The sequence below is a fragment of the Mya arenaria genome, chromosome 14 (assembly GCF_026914265.1).
Source record: "Mya arenaria isolate MELC-2E11 chromosome 14, ASM2691426v1".
Classification (NCBI taxonomy): domain Eukaryota; kingdom Metazoa; phylum Mollusca; class Bivalvia; order Myida; family Myidae; genus Mya; species Mya arenaria.
In genome coordinates this window covers 60,854,810-60,874,909 of record NC_069135.1, presented here as the reverse complement: position 1 = coordinate 60,874,909, position 20,100 = coordinate 60,854,810, and the positions used below count along the sequence as shown (strand labels likewise).

The window sequence follows — 20,100 nt, the reverse complement described above, 5'->3', positions numbered from 1 at the left end:
TGTATATCCACATTCAAAATGTCAACATTTAAAATATCGTACACACATTTTTGTTTTTTTTATCTAGTATCGTTTCAATAATAAAAACTAAATAAACACCTTTTCATTAAGATGAAACTTTTCAGTGGAAAATCCTAGTCTTTTTACAGATCGTTTTAACATATTTATACATTTCTATATTTCCTTCAGCTCACTCATGTGAGCCGAATTCTGGCTTCCAAGTGTCTTTTTTAAGTTCACGAATTCATACTGTATTATTTTGGTGTTTTAGCCCGTGACTTTCACCGCGCCACACTATGGATGGACATGTCACTCTGGCGAGTCAAGTTCCGACTCTCGGCCGTCTCTATTGAGTCCCCGTATGTGTACATATTGTATCGTCTTGGTATTGTAGTCCGCGCCATTAACAGTGCCGCACCAAGGCTGGGCAAATAGACCTTCGACCTCCTCAAGACTTTTCCCCTTGGTTTCCGGTAGCCAGATATAAAGAACTAAGGCCCCTAGTCCTGTCAGGCCAGCATACAGCAAAAAAGTGCCTGAAATGATAAATTGTATAAAATTCAGCCCTTCAACTCTGCCCGGCTCGTATACAGCATACATGAGCCTCAAAAAAAATACATTTACGTGTATATCTTTATCTTACAAACGAAATTTAGGAACACTTTACATGGAGGATATATTTGTTAATGATAATATTATTGTTACCAAATCGGTGATGTTTACAGTGAGAGCTATAAAAGTGATATCTTTTTTACCAAAGCATTGAACGTTTTTTGGGTTATTTGATCGTTACTAAATTGTATGAGAGTCATAAATGTGATATCATTGTTACCGAGTCGCGTTAGGTTTTCTGTGAGAGTTATAAATGTGATGGAGACGAGTAGGTTGAAGATCCAGTTTGTGAATGTTGCCACTGAGATAGCTGAACTACGACACCAGAGAGGGTAAATCTCAGAGTTGATAGTCCATGGCATTGGACCCATACCTGCATGTAAATCATAAAATATTACTGTTTTATAAGTGTTAAAAAACATACTTATACGGTCATCATCATCAGACCTGGTGTACAGGTGTCAAATTAGATAAGGAAAAACACATCATCTGCATATGTGGTGTACAGTTCAAAATATATTTTCAGACACACACATCATCTGCAGACCTGGTGAATGGTGACAAGGTATATTCAGACACACACATCATCTGCAGACCAGGTTTTCAGGTCACAAGGTATGTACAAACACAAAATCATCCGAAACCTTGTGACCAGGTGAGAAGGTTTATACAGCCACACACATCAACTGTATATTTTGTGTATAGGTAGCAAGACACATTCAGTCACACGTCATCTGCAGACCTGTACAGCGGTAATAAGATTGATACCGACAGGCAACATCTGCCGATATGGATATGGTGATTAGGTAAACACAAACTTATACAACATATGACAATTTACCAAAGACATCCTACATATGCAGACATAGAGCAATAGAGACACTGAAGGTAAACACATACTTAGATCAAAGGTGACAACTGCAGACCTGGATTAAGGATGACAATGTACACGTAGACACACAAAGTATGACTCAAATGTGTTTAGATATATAAAGACAAGCTCAACATCTGCAGACCTGGGGCAAAGGTGACGAGGTACAGAACGAGGCCGACCATAGGCATCCAGGAAAATGGGGATGGGCAGTAGTCATAAGCCCAGGTCAGCTTCCCCGGGAGTGTTTGTTGGCTACACTGTCCCATTCCAGAAACCCAGGGGTTGTCCGTTCCAGTTGGTAGGCAGGATGAGTTACTGATTGCTGTGTCCTCATTATCCACAAAACAGTAACCGCAACTGAGGTCCATCATACAGTCATTACACGTCCTGCAATAAATAATCTAAAATAACTTCAAGTACAGAAATAAAATATCTAACGGAATTCGGATATATTTGATTCTTTTGAAATACCTACAACGCTCGGCACAATTGCCATCACCTGATAATTTGCAGCGCTGAATGCCCGTGAATATCCAAAAAGCGATAATTATGTTTTATAGTGTTGATGCATACACGCCCCTGTGTGTTAATCAATAAAATTTGTCTTGTGCACGCATTGCTTCATTTTTCAATACACGACTTTTAATACAAATGCGAAATACTTTTCTCTGTTATCAATGTTGGTGTTGTGTAACCTTAATTATACCACAAGGTATGGGTTTCTATTAAACATGACCTTAGCTGGCTAAGCAGCAATCGAAACACCTCGCCCAGCAGAATTAGCAGAATTATCTATCTCGAAGCTTGCCAAAGATGGCCTAGTTGTTACGATTTGCAGAGCAGGTGCATTTGAGTCAAAACAAATGGCATCAATGTTATGTTGTGCATGTGAACATATTTGCTTAAACATTATTTAGTTTAGAGTTATTGTAAGCATTGTTCAAGTCGCAGAATCGGAAAATAGAGCCATGAAAAGACCCCATGCGTGTCTGTTATGAAAAGCTCCCCTAATAGGACATTTCCGGTAAACCGGAAACTGTACAGACTGAGGCATCAATGAGGATTACTTATTATTTCTAAAATATTAGCTCAGAACTTCTTTACTTTAATTGTCATTTGTAAAAATAACATGATAATATATGCTCTAATGAATTGTTCTACTGAATGAAAGTTGAACCGACTTTACCTAACAAAAGAGAAAAGTGGATTTAAGTCTACATGCATTTGTTTGCCCAGAGCCCATGTGGCTAGTAAATATCTGCATTGGTCTCACAGATATGAATGTTTACATAGGAGTGCCATTGCTACTTTATATATAATATATAATAAAGTGATATTCGTATAATTTCACCGTAGGAGGAAATTCTAATGAATGTTTGTCCAGTCCTTGATCCGTGAATGACCTTATGTCAATCTTGCTTCCCTCAGTAATCAGACTCTGACATAGGTTTTTCCGTTCAACGCCCGAAACATTACTCTACTTGTCAGCTTCTATTTGTCTAGATGTCCATATGCAGCTGCCCATGCTTAATTAATGAAACCGTATTGTGAAAGTATGTGGTAAGATTGCAAAACAGCCAATTATTCGGATTACTGCCTTTCACGTACCTTCTAAACAACTATTATTGACCTGTTGAAGAGTTACATGCTTTCATGCTAGTTCATATAATAATGTTTTATGGCTAATTAGAAAACATTTTTTTTTAAACTAGAATTGCAATGTTGTCTTTCTTAAACCTTTGCGCAATACATATTGAATGTGGTATTTTATACATATTAATGCAAAACTTTTGTTACGGAATTAGGATTCCTCGTGATTAGATAAGCATCGAAACCTGTTTGGAGTGCCCATCATAGCCAAAAGAAATATACATTGATAACATACATATATGATGCCAAAAAGCATGCCCTTTACCTAGAGAAGGGTAACAGAAATTTATATTATCTCTCATAAAATGACAAAAATACCGATCATTATATCTATGTTCTGGGCACATATCTGGAAAAATTCATGTTTTTTAACGAAACATTAAAATGAACTGTGAATATAAGATCTAAAAAAATGCGCACTATCTACGTTACCCAATTCAATTGAGTTCTGTCCAAGTTATATAAACAACATGATTAGTGTTTACAGAATACACATGCACATGCGAAACGACTTAGACATAACAAAAGGCTTTTACAATACCTCTTTCTATCTTGGAAAAAGCAGACAAGCTGAATTATTAAATCGAACGTACTTTTGCAATTCTAATTGGTGTATATGGAAATGCTGCATATTGACTGGTGAACATTTCAAGGTTTTGAAGAACTGATTAATCACGGCTTCTGCTTCACCCAAGACCATCCAGTGAATTTCGATTGTTCACTTTACACATCATAAAAACACACTCAGCCGCTATCAGCAATTTGACATAATCTTAAGATCATACAATGAAACCGGATTTTCAAACTCAGATTATTTAAAAAGAAAAAAAAAACGATGCCATAAATCGAGCTTTAGCAAAATTCTGAACAATTGGTACATTGTCATATTATCTTTAACTTTCTATATTGTTGATGTAAAAACATTTTTACTTTTCTTTAAATGCAACCTCATTTTATTCTCACTTAGATGATTTATGAACACAGGCACCAGGTCAAAATTTTCACCCGATAATTATGCATGGATCCACCCATGAATACCCAGAAACAATAAGTTCAGTGTAACTTCAACATATTTATTGTCCAAGCATATGTTTATGGGGAAACATCTAATCTTCTTTCTCATATCAGCGAAGGTGAAATGTGAAAGACAACTATTTTTCTTATTTATTAACAATGATACAAAGTTGTAAATGACAACATGGAGATCAGTTCCGATAGCAGACACAGAAAGTAAATTGAAAGGGAGAGGATAATTTATGAGAACGCTTCAGATGACAGAGAGTAAGACAGGGGCTCCAACGAATTTGTTTTTTTGCGGGATCTTAAATTAGGGGAAATGTTAGTTATGGCACAAAATGGCGGTTTGTTAAAGTATATTGGTGTTTTCGGATATTTTGACCTGGTTAGTTCGTTTATATTACTTTTATCGCAATATATGTACGTCTACCCGGAGGCCAGACGTGTAAGCTTCTCTCGGTTTTTATATTGTTTCTAGAGGCCTTAACACAAAGTCATTGAATTTTAAAGTTGAACGATTGCTTGTTTACAAAGTGAAAATAGAAAATTGCATGACTTGAAATTGTGTTTTAAGTCAAAGGGTGTCCAATTTAAAAAAAAAAGAAAATGGCAATTTCAGGGGAGATAACTCAACAAATTGTAGGTAAGTATAATTGTTATTTTGTAATGCACTTCCTTTCATTGCCATCTTTCAAAATAACAAGTTTAATTTTAATCCATGTAGTATTTTCTAAGATACGGCCCGGACAAGTTCCCATTTTTGAAAAATATTAAAAGGGAGATAACTTATAATGCAGGGCTGGATTATGGTTAATCTGCACTGCACCTTGAAGTTGCATTTCAATCCCTTAAATAATTCAAAGATATGACCCGGAAAAGCACCAATCATAAATTATAGTTAAGGGCTAGCTATTGATATTCACGATATGATTAAGCTTCTTGTGCACTGCACTTCTCTTATTGCCATCTATCTTTATACCAAGTTGTATTACAATTCCACCAGTACTTTCGAACTACATGCTCTCGCTTTGGGGAGCGTAACAATGGATTGTCAAGTCCTTCGTTGGTTTGGAATTATTATACTTCTCATTCATAATAAAATGGACTGACCAGTCCTTTGTTGGATATGAATTAGTGTATTTCTTAATTATTATACAATGGACTGACCAGTCCTTATTCGGTGTGGAATTATGATACTTTTCATGAATAATACAATGCACTAATCAGTCCTTAAATTCATGGATTTTCATATACATATTTTGTTTTTAATATTCAAAGCTCAATTAGGTTGTTTTACCAACAAATTTCATAAACAATCCTTCCAAAACTTTACCTATGTGAAGAACACGTGTAATTTGATGACAGTCTTTCGGGGGCTGGTATCTGCGGGGTGTTCAGAGAGGCAACGTGAAAACCCACCGCTAACAGCAATAAACTAACTATAGCACCTGCAATTTGACAAAAATAACATATCGCATTATAATATTATAATGTCATTTTAAGTTACATAACGTAAATAAAATCTAAGATTTACCTTGATTGTTTTCAATTGGCCAAGGTATTTTATAATGATTTGTTTGGGTTAGGTCAAATTTGCGAGGTTTGAAAAGTGTTGGTGTTACCAAAAAACAGGAGCAGCAATCTCCACTGTTTAGTTTAACCCTACAACATTGAACACTTAAGTTTGTATAAATATAAATTTGGGCGTGAAAAGCAGAAAGCATAAATATTTGTTCATTACCTTACATAGCTCTGTTGACATAAATCATATCATCTAAATTCCATTTCCAATGATTGAAGTAATAAATAGTGTTTACGTTTGGTATTATATGCCGTACAAAGTTCAGCGAATAAATCACTTGTTTGCCTTTATTTAGCCAGTTCATGTGCATTCTTCTTAATAATTCACGTTGAAAATAGTGATTACAGTAAATGGAAATATGCTGGTTGTTTTCGTTGCAGTTGTTGTTTTAATTGTCAGAGCTCTTCTAAATAATACAACGTGAATCTGCCCAGTGATCCCATATGCAGAGGAATTAGCATGCACACTTAAATACTGTTATATATATTAACATTAACTAAATCACAAACCAATGAGACTTGCTAGGGTCAGAGGTCTCCTCCCAATCTTTTCAACAAGGTATAAGCCAAGCAGTGTAAACACGAAGTTAACGGCGGCTGTAAGCGCCGAGAGCCATATAGCAGCCTCGTCGCTGCGTACCCCTGACATCTTGACTATCGTCGCGCTGTAATACCTGCAATGAGTATAAAATGAAATATGTTTTAATTCCAATTCTTGTTCAAGAAATATGTCAGTGTTGTTTTTTTTTCAACCATTTTTTAAAGGGGGCAAGGGCCCCCAGAATTCCCAAAATAGTGACAAGATTGTTGAATTGTGAAAATTGTGAATTTACGATGGTAAATTTCAAAAAAGGAAACAAAGTAAATGGACTTAAAGATACAGAATTTGAATTATTTTAAAAGACAATGAATGCATTTAAGCATAACTGTACTAGTTAACTTGTTAATTAAAAGTTTAGACATATGTTTTTATTGGATTGTGAATATTGCGTCTAATGTTTTGTGAACAAGTGTATTTTGGGGGATAATGAATTGGCCCAGTTTTGGCCAAAGTTTTAGACAAAAAGAAATCCTATAAGTTGAGTATGAATTTTAATATAAAAGTAGATTTTGAACTGGAAATAAAATAAATCAAAGCAAGGCCTCAAACAAATATAATAAGTCTGGTTCTTGTAACATGCGTGAAAAACTAGGGTTGGTATTTCGCTCATGTCGGTAAATCATTTTTAACAGTATACTGGCAGAAATAATTTAATACGTTATGCCTCTTTTTTGCCTTAGTTTTTCCCTTTTCCATTTCCTTTCCAAAATCTGACCTGATTCATCAAATGCACCGAGCGAATTTACAACTGAATTGGACCGACCAACTGTGCTGGATAAAAATAAACAGTATCTAATTGGACTAGATAAAATTAAAACAATGACTTATTCATGGTACAATAAAAAATGGGGGAGGGTACAAGGAAAAAAGGCAAACAAATTTGTAATGTTTTTACGTCTAAGCTCGTCTTAAATCGGAATTGGATAATGCGTCATTTTCTAAAATTTAGACTTTCAATGTTGCTTGAAGAAGAACACTTTAAAAAGCTCTAGATAGTTTATAACCAAATTATTTTTATTAATGTTAATTCATTTTCGTGTTTAACTCATTGAAATTTAAAATGATCAAAACAAGAAATGCATATAAATGCTTATTTTATTTAATAAGTGCCTGAATCATATGCTTTTATGTTATCATCGTATAAGTCAATGCGTTTAATATGATAATGCATTAAAAATGAAACAATTACTTTTGCATTAACTAAAAATAGTGGGCGTTTAAGATTTTGGCATTTTGGGAAGATAATAAAAGTTGGTTAAAGTGTACCGTTCTTTAATGTTTTTAGCAAATCCTATGGGTTTTTAAGTGTAGCGACAAATAGTGCACTAGATGAAAGTTAGTTTAAACATGACGTAGGCGATTTGATACCTCGTTACTTTCATATCAGCATAAAATTCTCATCCTCGATGGAAACAGTTCAGATTGGATTTCCCTCGCGTATAATTATGTCTGGTAAATAAATCCAAGCGCAAATGTTGAAGAACAGACCAGTACCATGAAATCCACTCAAGTCCAAAGACCTGTTTGCAGAATATCACCAATTAATATCTGTTTACAGCGACCAAGATGAAAGCCAAGCTTTCAGAAAACATAATCTCTTCACTTCTGTCACCTTGTCTCCTCCTTGAATCAATATAAGGACCTCTTAAAAGACCAGCTCTCCGTAACCTAGTGATAAAATAAACGCTTCTAATGAAGACCAATTATCCACCTGTTCCGTTTTCTAAGCACGTCTTGTCTTAAAGTAGTCTATAGAGATAAGGCAGAATGGTTGAAGAAAATGAGGACAGTATTTCCCTGGAAAAAGAGTCAGACTATCAGGGCCTTACCTTAATGGAGTCAAACAGTCAGGGGCACACCAGAATGAGGTCAGACAGCCTGATGTGTACCTTAATGGGGTTAAACTGTCAGGGGCATACTATAATTGGGGTCAGACAACCTTGAAGGGAAATCCAAACGTTGTGACAGAAACCTGATTTGTGCAACTGGAATGGTATTTATACATGCATCTTAAGGTAAATCATAACTTAAGTCGGGGAACTTCTTCCATGTAAAAAGCACAAGATAAAAATCAACTCCATTTATTCACTGCCACTAGCAACATGCGACATCATCAACCAATAGATGGTTTTGCTGGGTACAAAAGTTGTACCCCATACACGCCAAAACGTACTGGTTTACTGTCCATAACTATCAAGGATAAAACATAATAATTGACCTTAAATGTTCATGATATATGTCTAGGGTTATTGACTGTCCCATCATTTCCATAAATGCTCACATTTGCTTACTAAGAACATTTGGGAAATGGGCCAATAAACATCAAGTCAAATTCAATAATGCCGATTTGAACATCCGTTATTTCGTACGTCATTTCCCAGTGCAGGATTTAATTACACGCAATCACTCAAGGCAAACCGTATGGTCCAATGGTCCAATATCCTAGTATGCATGTTAACATGGCATTACCCAACCATAATGCCAATCCAATTCTTACAGTACATGCTTTGAATGCAAAATCCAACTATCTCTGTAAAATAACCGTATTCCAAGAAAGAATTTAGTCAGAATTATTGCATGTTTGACAACTAAACAACGAGGATCAACCTTATTTGCATCTATAGTAGAATGTTGCGTGCCAACTTCCAGGAAACTCAGTTTGGATTACTCTGTGTTTGGATTTTTCATAAGAAACTGCTCGTCATAAATGCTAAACTTTGCTTCTTAAGAACATCAATTCAAATTCAATTATGCTGCTTTGAACTCTAAACACCGCAATCTTTTCGTACGTCATTTCCCAATGCAAGGATTATTACATGCAATAACTCAAAGCAAACCGTATGGTCCAAAGACCCATATCATAGTATGCATGATAACATGGCATTACCCAACCAAGCTAATCAAATTCTTATCCGTACAATAACCGTACTCCATGAAAGAGTTTGGCCAGAACTATTGCCTGTTTTACAAAAAAAACGACGATCAATCTTATTTGCATTTATGGTAGAATGTTTCATGCCAATTTCCAGAAAAATCAGTTTTGATTTCTCTGTATTTGGTTTTTTCATGAGAAACTGCTCGTCGTGGTATTTGTCTGTTATCAATAAAACAATGGAAGCCTCAGAGACATGCCCATAGCATAAAATGCAACTGTTAAAAGACACAAGAGTCAAGCCAAAACCAACACCAAACAAGAGACACTTAATGCATTATACATATTTGCATTTTGAGATGCATATATACATTACAAGCCCGGTAGCATAACACTTAACCGAGATCCCGTTTAAAAGCACACAGAAAAGGTAAAGAACGGTGAAGACTTATTTACCGATTCTGTAGTGTGTTTTTTTGGTTATTTTTGAAGTATGTTCGAACTGTGTTATTTCACTTTCTTTCATGTTTTTCAATGAAATATTGAGTTTTATCAGTGAAATAACAACAGTGAAAATATCAACTTTCAATACTACTTTTAAAATCCAGTGTAATAACTTCCCATTGATCTAAACAGAACACTTTACTTTGAACAAGAAAATGTTGGCAAGAAATTTTACATACTTAGTTCAATTAAAGATATATTTGGAAATTAACAACTAACAGTTGATTAGAAAATGGTTATCCCGTTTTTCAAACGTTTTCTTGATCTTAAAGCTGAATGTTCGAACCTTTGCTTTCATACCAAACAAATTACAGACAAAAACAACTGTTCGAACATAAAAAAATGTCATATCATCGTTCAAATGTATTTTGAATTGTTTGTCGTTATAATACGTAATAAGAACTTCCCAGGAAAATTCACACACCAATTTACAGATCAACTGATATGGTTTAACCCCATCCACGCCTCAAATTTGTCAACAAACAAGCGTGGTCCTCATCAGTACATTGAAAACGACATGTCTTCATGCGAAACAGACGGATGGGTATAAAAGACTGGCCGGACCGGAGCAAATCTGGACCAACTGAAATCTCCAAACTGTTACGGAAGTCTCTGACAGTAAGATGACTTAATATCGATGTATCATGAAACAAACTCTAAAACTAAGAAAAGTGTTTTATATCCAAGTATTTTCCGCAATTGTTCTGCTAACATATTCGACCTTTCAATGTATCGTTCAAAAAATGGCGGCGTAGTAATTTTAGTTATGTATTCATGCACCGCTTAAAATATAAATGTTTTCGTTAAGTTTTGGAACAAAGATGCACTTATAGAAAATCAGTGATAATTGATCCTTAACATCTTTAAACTAAACAACGAGTGAATAATAAACCATAAAAAAGAATATCTCAGAATTTTTTCTCAACAAAGAGGAAATAGAAAATTGACTGCTACATCACCAGCTAAAATTTTGCGTGAGAGTCGTCTCACGGGTATCGGCGTGAAAAACACCCTTTGCAAAAAGGGTATTTAAGAAAATAAATTAAAATACTATAAACCTCGGAAAATAAGCATACAAGAAACAGAAAAAAATATTTATTTCAGTGTAAGTAATTCTTGGTCCCAATTCATAGGGATCATAAGGCCTTTGATTGTTAATATCAAAGCATAGCCTCTTCTTTTGTGTAAACAGGCATAGCCTCTTCTTTGGTGTAAACAGGCATAGCCTCTTATTTGTTTGTTAACACACATATACTTTTCTTTGGTGTAAACAGGCATGGCCTCTTTCTTGGTGGTAACAGGAATATCCTCTTTTCTGCTGTACACACACAAAGACTTTTTTTGGTTTAAACAGTCTTTTTATGGTAATAACATCCATGGCTTCTTTGGTGTAAACAAGGTCGCTGGGTTATTTGTCTATTTGTTTGTCATTGTTATTTGTTTCTTTATGTGTCTAATCACATAACAAACCTTTTGCTTTCACTTTCAGTCTACTGTTCGTAATCATACTTTTACTTTCTTAATCATACTTTCATTTTTATTATCACTTAGTTATTACACAGATAACCTTATCTTTAATCTCTTACATTTGATGGAGGGATCCGCGCACTCGTAAATAGAAATCTGAACCGTAGATACGTGTTTTGTTTTCATTTTAAAAAATATTCTTTGCATGGCTTTTATTCTGGTAAACTTCATTTATATTCCATTTTATGTTTAAAATATGTCATATAGTGTGTATTTATGTCCATAACTTACAAGGATAAAACATAAAAAGTGACCTTAAATGTAACATTTATCATAAAATAAACGGGGTTTATTTTTAAACGTTTGGCTACTGAGCTTGTTTCTGTATTTGTTCACATAAGTAATGATAAATTTCTAGCGATATTGACATCCCATCATTTCCATAAATGCTCAACTTTGCTTCCTAAGAACATCTGAGAAGTGGACAAATAAACATCTAGTCAAATTCAATTACGCCGCTTTGAACTCTAAATACAGCCGTTATTTTGTACGTCATTTCCCAGTGAAGGGATTAATTACACGCAATAACTCAAAGCAAACGGTATGGTCCAATGGTTCAATATCATAGTATGCATGATAACATGGCATTATCAAACCATAATGCCAATCAAATTCCTACAGTACATGTTTTGAAAGCAAAACCCAACTATCTCTGTAAAATAACCGTACTCCATTAAAGAGTTTGGGCAGGATTATTGCATGTTTGACAATAAAACAACGAGGATCAATCATATTTGCATTTATAGTAGAATGTTCAATGCAAATTTCCAGAAAAATCAGACTGGATTTCTTTGTGTTTGGATTTTTCATGAGAAATTGCTCGTCATTGTATTTATATGGTATCAATAAGACAATGGTAGCCTCAGAGACAAGCCAGTGGCATTCAATGTAAAACATATCCTGTTTAAAAGCAAAACGACCACGGGCCAAGCAAACATCAAACAAGAAACACATTATGCTATTATATAAGCCTTTTATCATAAAATGAAATCAAGATCCTGATTAAACACACAAGGTTTAAGCCAAACCAAACACCAAACAAGAGGCACAACTCACAATGAACAAGCATTTTAGCATAAAATGTAACGGAGATCCCGTTTTAAGACACACGGGTCAAGCCTAAACAAACACAAAACACGAGACACTTAATGCTACAATTAAAACGGAAACACATTAATTATGTTTTTTACGTCTAAGCATTGATAGAAGTGGATTATTGTTCATTCTTGTCTTAAATCAGATTGGGATAACGCGTCATTTTGCCTAAAACTTAGACTTTCAATTTTGCTCGAAAAAGAAAACTTTCAAACGCTCATTAATAGGTTGATGCCAAATTATTTTCATAACTGTTTATGCACTATCGTGTTTACTTATTTTTCTAAAAAGTGATACAAAAAAATGCATATGAATTATAAACGCTAATAAGTTTACCTAAAACATATGATTTTTTATTATCACCAAATAAGTCCAATGAGTTGAACATGCTAATGGTTAATATTAAAACAATTATTTTTGCATCAACCTAAATTGTTGACCTTTTAGAGCATACATTAAAGATAATAGAATCAGATAAAGCTTGTTTATTTAAGAATACATCAACTTATCCACAATAGGTACATCTCTCTTTTATATAACATAAAATAGGGAATATTATTCTCACATTTTGGCATATTGGGAAAAGTTGGTAAAATTGTACTGTTCTTAAATGTTTTAGCAAGTCTAATAGGGTTTTTAAGTGTAGCGACAAATAGTGCACTAGTTGACAATAAGTTTAAACATGACGCAGGCGATATGATACCTCGTAACTTTCATATCGGAATTAAATTCTCATCCTCGATGGGAAATGTTCTGATTGGATTTCCCTCACGTATAATTATGTCTAGTAAATAATTCGCAGTGCAAATGTTGTAGCGCCGACCAATACCATACAATCCAATGAAGTCCACAGACTTGTTTTCAGAATATCACCAATAAATCTGTGTTTACAGCGACCAAGATAAAAGCCAAGCTTTCAGAGGAAAACATAATCTCTTCACTTCTGTCATCTTGTCTCCTCCTTCAATCAATATAAAGGCTCTTATAGACCAGCTCTCCGTAACCTAGTGATAAAATAAACACTTCTAATGACGACCAACTGTCCACATGTTCAATTTTCAAAGTAGGTCTTGTCGTAAAATTATCCTCTGGGAAAAGGCTGATCTTCTTTTTATGGTCAAAGTAAAATGAGGACATTATTTTCCCTGAAAAAGCTCAGACTGTTAGAGGCTTACCTTAATGAGGTCAAACTGTCAAGGGCATACATGAGTGGGGACAGACAGTCAGGTGTGTACCTAAATGGGGTCGAACTGCCAGGGGCATACCGGAGGGGGTCAGACGGTCAGAGGCATACCTAAATGGGGTCGAACTGACATGGGCATACCAGAGTGGGTATGGGTCAGTCAGTCGCTTACCTACCGGTGAATGAGGTCAAACTGCCATTGGAATAGAAAAATCGGAAAGACAGTTTGGGGCTTACTTAAACGGAGTAAAACTACTAGGGGCATACTAGAATGGGGTCAGACAGTCAGAGGCCTACATAAATGGGGTAAAACTGTCAGGGGCATACTAAAATGGGGTCAGATGGTCTCGGGCATACTAAAATGCGGTCAGACAGTAAGGTGCGTACTTAAATGAGGTCAGACAGTTTGGGGGCATACCAGAATGAGGTCAAATTGTGAAGGGCATACCAGAGTGGGTCAGACAGTGAGGGGCTTACTTAAATGGGTTTAAACTGTCACTGACATACCAGAATGGGATCAGACAGTCAGGGGCCTTACTAAATGGGGTCAAACTGTCTGGGGCATACCAAATTTGAGTCAGGCAGTAGGGGGCATACCTAAATGGTGTCAGAATTTTACGGTCATAATGGGGTTAGACAGTCAGGGACGTACCTAAAAAGCGTCAGGGGCATACACTTATCTGGGATTGAAGTCAGGTGGTAAGAGATGTACCTGAACGGCGAAAAAGTGTTGCTTCATTTTAACAGTTAACATATTTGATTATTATTTTCACAAATATTGTTAAAAAGATATAACAACCTTAAAGGGAAATTCAAACATTGTGACCGAGACCTGATGGAATGGTTTTCATACTGCATCTTAAGTCATATCCTCACTTTAGTCGGAAAACGTCTTCCATGTAAAAAACACAAAAAATCAACTCCATTAATTCACCCCAGCAAGCAGCATGCGACAAGGCTGATGTTACAAAATCTTAAAAGCATCAACCAAACACGCCAAAAGGTACTGGATTGTCCATAACTTACAAGGATAAAACATAATAATTGACCTTAAATGTAACATGATACATGTCTACGGATATTGACTGTCCCATCATTTCCATTAATGCTAAACTTTGCTTCCTAAGAACATTTGGGAAATGGACCAATAAACATCTAGTCAAATTCAATTACGCCGCTTTGAACTCTAAATACAGCCGTTATTTTGTACGTCATTTCCCAGTGAAGGGATTAATTACACGCAATAACGCAAAGCAAACCGTATGGTCCAATGGTCCAATATCATAGTATGCATGACAATATAGCATTATGCATTATGCCAATCAAATTCTTACAGTACATGTTTTAAATGCAAAATCCAACTATTTCTGTAAAATAACCGTAGTCCCTGAAAGAGTTTGGCCAGAATTATTTCCTGTTTGACAACAAAACAACGAGGATCAATCTTATTTGCATTTATAGTAGAATGTTCCATGCCAATTTCCAGAAAAATCAGTTTGGAATACTCTGTATTCGGAGTTTCCATCAGAAACTCCTCGTCATAATATTTGTTTGATATCAATAAAACAATGGCAGCCTCAGAGACAAACCAGTGACATACAAATGTAAACAAAATCCTATTTAAAGGCAAAACGATCAAGGCCAAGCAAACACCAATTACGAGACACCTATTGCTATAATATAAGCCTGACAGCATAAAATAAAATCAAGATCCTGATAAAACACACAAGGGTCAATCCATAACAAACACCAAACAAGAGACATTTATTGCTACATCCAAACCAAATAGCATCAAATGTTACTAAGATACTGATTAAACACACAGTGGTAAAGCCTAAACAAATACCAAGTAAGTGACACTTATTGCTTTAATACAAGTCCCATAGCATAAAATGTAATCAATATCGTGTTTGAAGGCACAAAATAAAGGTAAACAAAGGTAAAATTACTTGTTTTCACATAACCGCCGCCTTATGTAGCACTGACAAATCTTCATTTTGGAAACATGTTTGTTAAAGTGTTTATGGAAACAAAGCGGCATAGACTGCGCTTGAAATGGTGAAGAAAAAGAAAGCTATATTTGTTTTAAGTCATAATTCCAAGCGGATTGTTGCTTCCCGAAGTTGCATATGTGAACGAAATTTGCTCGTTGTATATACACACACTGACTACGATAACTTATTTCAACTAGGTCCTATCTATACTAAATAAGATGTATAGGCCCATCCTGCTAGGTCCTAGCTAGACTAAATAAGATGTTAAGGCACATCCTACTTTCGCATAGCTAGATCAAATAAGATGTCAATGCCCATCCTGCTAGGTCCTAGCTAGACTAAATAAGATGGCAAAGCCCATCCTAATAGGACATAGCTACGAGACTGAATAAGATGTCAAGGCCTTTCCTGCTAGGGCATAGCTAGACTGAATTAAATGTCCAGCTAGAGCGTTACACTCGATAAAGTAAGTTGTTCAGACCAGTTAGTCACGATCAGGGCCCAGATCAAAGAAGGTATTTCTGGGAACTGGGAATAAATGGTACCCGGGTATGCTAAAAGGTACTTGTCCTGTGGGTACCAATCCATGTAATACAAGCGTAAAAAATCAGACCTGTTTTATCAAATAGACCAAGCAAATTTTCAATTTAATTGGGGGGTGGGCATGGAAATGGACACAAAACTATCATATTTTTACGTCTAAGAATTGACAGAAGTGGATTGTTGTTCAGTCTTGTCTTAAATAGTATTCACTTTGACATTTTGACAATTTTTTTGCATCAACCTAAATTGTGTGCCTTTAAGAACAGACATAAAAGATACTAGAATAAGATAAAGCTTGATTCTTTAAGAATACACCAACTTTGCCAAAACAGGTACATGACAACATCAGATAGGGAATATTATTCTCACATTTTGGCATGTTGGGAAGAAATAAGAAAAAAGAAAGTTGGTGAAAGTGTACCGTCCTTAAATGTTTTTAGCAAATCCTATGTTTCTTTTAAGTGTAGCGACAAATAGTGCACTAGATGACAGTTAGTTTAATCATGACGCAGGCGATTTGATACCTCGTAAATTTCATATTGGCATTAAATTCTCATCCACGATGGGAAATGTTCTAATTGGATTTCCCTCGCGTATAATTCTGTCTAGTAAATAAATCCCAGCGCAAATGTTCTAGCGCCGAAAAAACCCCATAAAATCCACTCAAGTCCAAAGACCTGTTTGCAAAGAATCACCGATAAATCTGTGTTTACAGCGACCAAGATAAAAGCCAAGCTTTCAGAGGAAAACATGCTCTCTTCACTTCTGTCATCTTGTCTCCTCCTTGAATCACTATAATTACCTCTTATAGACCAGCTTTCCATAACCCAGTGATAAAATAAGCACTTCTAATGACGACCAATTATCCACCTGTTTCGTTTTATTAGTAGGTCTTGTCGTAAAGAAGTCCTCAGACGAAAGTCAGATCTTCTTTTAATGGTCAAAGGAAACGAGGACATTATTTTCCCTGAAAAGGGTCAGACGATCGGGGCTTCCCAAAATGGGGTCAAACTGTCAGAGGCATACCAGAATGGGGTCAGACAGTCAAGGGCTTATATATATGGAGTCAAACTGTTAGTGGGAATAGCAGAATGAGAGAGGACGGTCAGGGGCATACCAGAATAAAGTTAAACTGTCAGGGGCATACCAGAGTTGGGTCAAACAGTGAGGGGCTTACCTTAATGGGATCAAAATGCAAGGGGCATACCAGATTTGGACAGACAGTCAGGGATAAGACTGTCAGTGGCAAACCAGAATGAGGTGAACCTGCCTGGGGCATATCAGCATTGGGCGAGACAGTGAGGGGCCTACCTTAATGGGGTCAAACTGTCATTGGCATACCATGGGATCAGCTAGAAGGAGGAGTATCTAAATGGCGTCAGAATTTTAGGGGCATACCAGAATGGGTCATACAGTTAGGGGCGTACCTACATGGCGTCAGAATGTCAGGGGCATACCAGAATGGGATCAGATATGCAGGTCAAACAAGAATGAAGTAAACTGTCAGGGGCATACCAGAGTTTGGCGAGACAGTGAGGGGACTACCTTAATTGGGTTAAACTGTCAAGGGCGTACAAGAACGTGGTAGCTAGTCAGGGGCGTATCTAAATTGCGTCAGAACGCCAAGGGCATACCAGAATGGGGTCAGACAGTTAGAAGCATACCTTCATGGCGTCAGAATGTCAGGGGCATACCAGAATGGGGTCAGACAGTTAGGGGCGTACCTAAATGGGATCAGAATGTCAGGAGATTACTACAATGGGTTTAAAAAGTCAGTGACATACAAAAATGGCGTCAAGATTTCATGGGCATACCAGAATGGGGTCAGGCAGTCAGGGGCGTACCTCAAACAGCGTCAAACTGTCAGACGCTTACAATCCTCTGAGAATGGGGTCAGATGGACAGGTGAAGCTAAATGGCGTCAAACTGTCGTTACATTATAACAGTTTTACATAATATATTATAATTTTTTCCGCAAAATATTCTTAGGAAAAATATAACAACCCTGAAGAGAAATACACAGATTGTAGAACAGACTTTAGTCCTGAGGTGTGAAACTGGGATGGATTTTATTCAAACCGTTTTAGCATCTTGAGTCATATCCTCACCTTAGTGCCTTTTTCGTCAAGGGCATTCGGAAGCACTCAACTTCAATGATGCAACTTAACTTCTGTTATACATTTTGATGAGATTATAATTAACGCCATGAATGAACTCTTCATTTGCTTGATGTGATAACTTTAATGACATATTCATCATTTTTGTAGAAAATGTCTGAGTCTATCATTTCAAATACTTGAAAACAAGCAAAAATGGTTGTAGAGAATTATAATTTATTAAAATATCTATTAAATTATTGTTTATAGTATAAAACTTTTATTGACAACCATGAATGGGGTCAGAGAGTCAGGGGCTTACAAAAATAAGGTCAAACTGTCAGGGGCCTACCTAAATGAGATCAAACTTTCAGGGGCGTACCAGAATGGGGTCAAAAAGTCGAGGTGTACCTATTTTAATTTTTAAAGTGATTACAACCGTGAGTGTAAATCTAAAGGTAGTTACACAGACTTAAGTCCTCGTGTGTGCAACTGGAATGCTATTCATACTGCATCTTAAGGCATATCCTCACTTCAGTTGGGGAACGTCTTCCATGTGAAATGCACATGACAAAAATAATCTCCATTTACTCACTACAACAAGCAGCATGCGACAACCCGCCAAAAGGTACTGGTCTACTATCCATAACTTACAATGATAAAACCTTAAATGTACATGATATATTTCTAGGGATATTAACGTACCCATCATTTTTTTCAGAAATGCTAAAGTTTGCTTCTTAAGAACTTAAGAACATCTGAGAAATGGATAATCAACATCCAGTCAAATTCTATTATGCTGCTTTGAACTATAAATACTGCCATCTTTTCGTACGTCATTTCACACTACAGGGATTATTTTCACGCAATCACTCAAACCAAACCGTATGGTCTTATGGCCCATATCATAGTATGCATGATAACATGGCATTACCCAACCAAGCTAATCAAATTCTTACAGTACATGTTATGAATGCAAAATCCAACATCTCCATAAAATAACCGTACTCCATGAAAGAGTTTGGCCAGAACTATTGCCTGTTTGACAAAAAACAACAACAATCAATCTTATTTGCATTTACAGTAGAATGTTGCATGCCAATATCCAGAAAAATCAGTTTTGATTTCTCTGTAGTTGGGTTTTTCATAAGAAACTGCTCGTCATAATATTTGTTCGTAAACAATAAAACGATGGAAGCCTCAGAGACATACCCATAGCATAAAATGCAACCAAGAACCTGTTTAAAGACACAAGGCTCAAGCAAACACCAACAAGAGACACCTAATGCTACATTATAAGCCCGGTAGCATAACACGTACCGAAATCCCATTTAAAAGCACACAAAAAGGTAAAGAAAGGTGAAAGGTCGTTTTTACAGATTCTATGTATTTTTGTTATTTTAGAAGTATGTTCAAATTGAGTTATTTCACATTCTTTCATGCATTTCGATGAAATATTGAGTTTTATCAGTGAAATTACAACAGTGAAATATCAAATTGATAATTTCACTGCAAAGTAAGGAGTGATATTATCAACTTTCAAAAAAAAGAAAATGAATTAAAATACTAAAAATCTCGGAAAATAAGCATACAAGAAACAAAAAAAAATGTTTATTTCAGTGTAAATAATTCTTGGTCCCAATTCATAAGGATCATAAGGCCTTTGATTGTTAATATCAAAGCATAGCCTCTTCTTTTGTGTCAACAGGCATGGCCTCTTATTTTGTATAAACAGGCATAACCTCTTCTTTGGTGTCAACATGCATAGCCTCTTCTTTGGTGTAATTAGGGATAGCATCGTATTTGTTTGTTAACACACATAGACTTTTCTTTGGTGTAAACAGGCACAGTCCCTTCTTTGGGGTAAACAGGAATGGCCTCTTCTTTGTTATTAACAGGAATACCATTTTTTGTTGTACACACACAAAAAAATTTCCCTGGGTTTAACAGG

General features: G+C 35.9%; 1 protein-coding gene across 1 annotated transcript in view; it reads right to left on the bottom strand.

Annotated features, from left to right (window-relative positions):
- Positions 1-309: 309 nt before the first annotated feature.
- Positions 310-20,100, bottom strand: part of LOC128217902 (proton myo-inositol cotransporter-like) — a 92,625-nt gene continuing 72,834 nt past the window's right edge. The window contains exons 5-9 of the mRNA XM_052925358.1: positions 6,245-6,408; positions 5,487-5,601; positions 1,629-1,873; positions 833-985; positions 310-536 (exon numbers count right to left, since the gene is read on the bottom strand). Coding sequence (XP_052781318.1) covers positions 310-536; positions 833-985; positions 1,629-1,873; positions 5,487-5,601; positions 6,245-6,408 — 904 coding nt within the window. The remainder of the gene's footprint in view (positions 537-832; positions 986-1,628; positions 1,874-5,486; positions 5,602-6,244; positions 6,409-20,100) is intronic.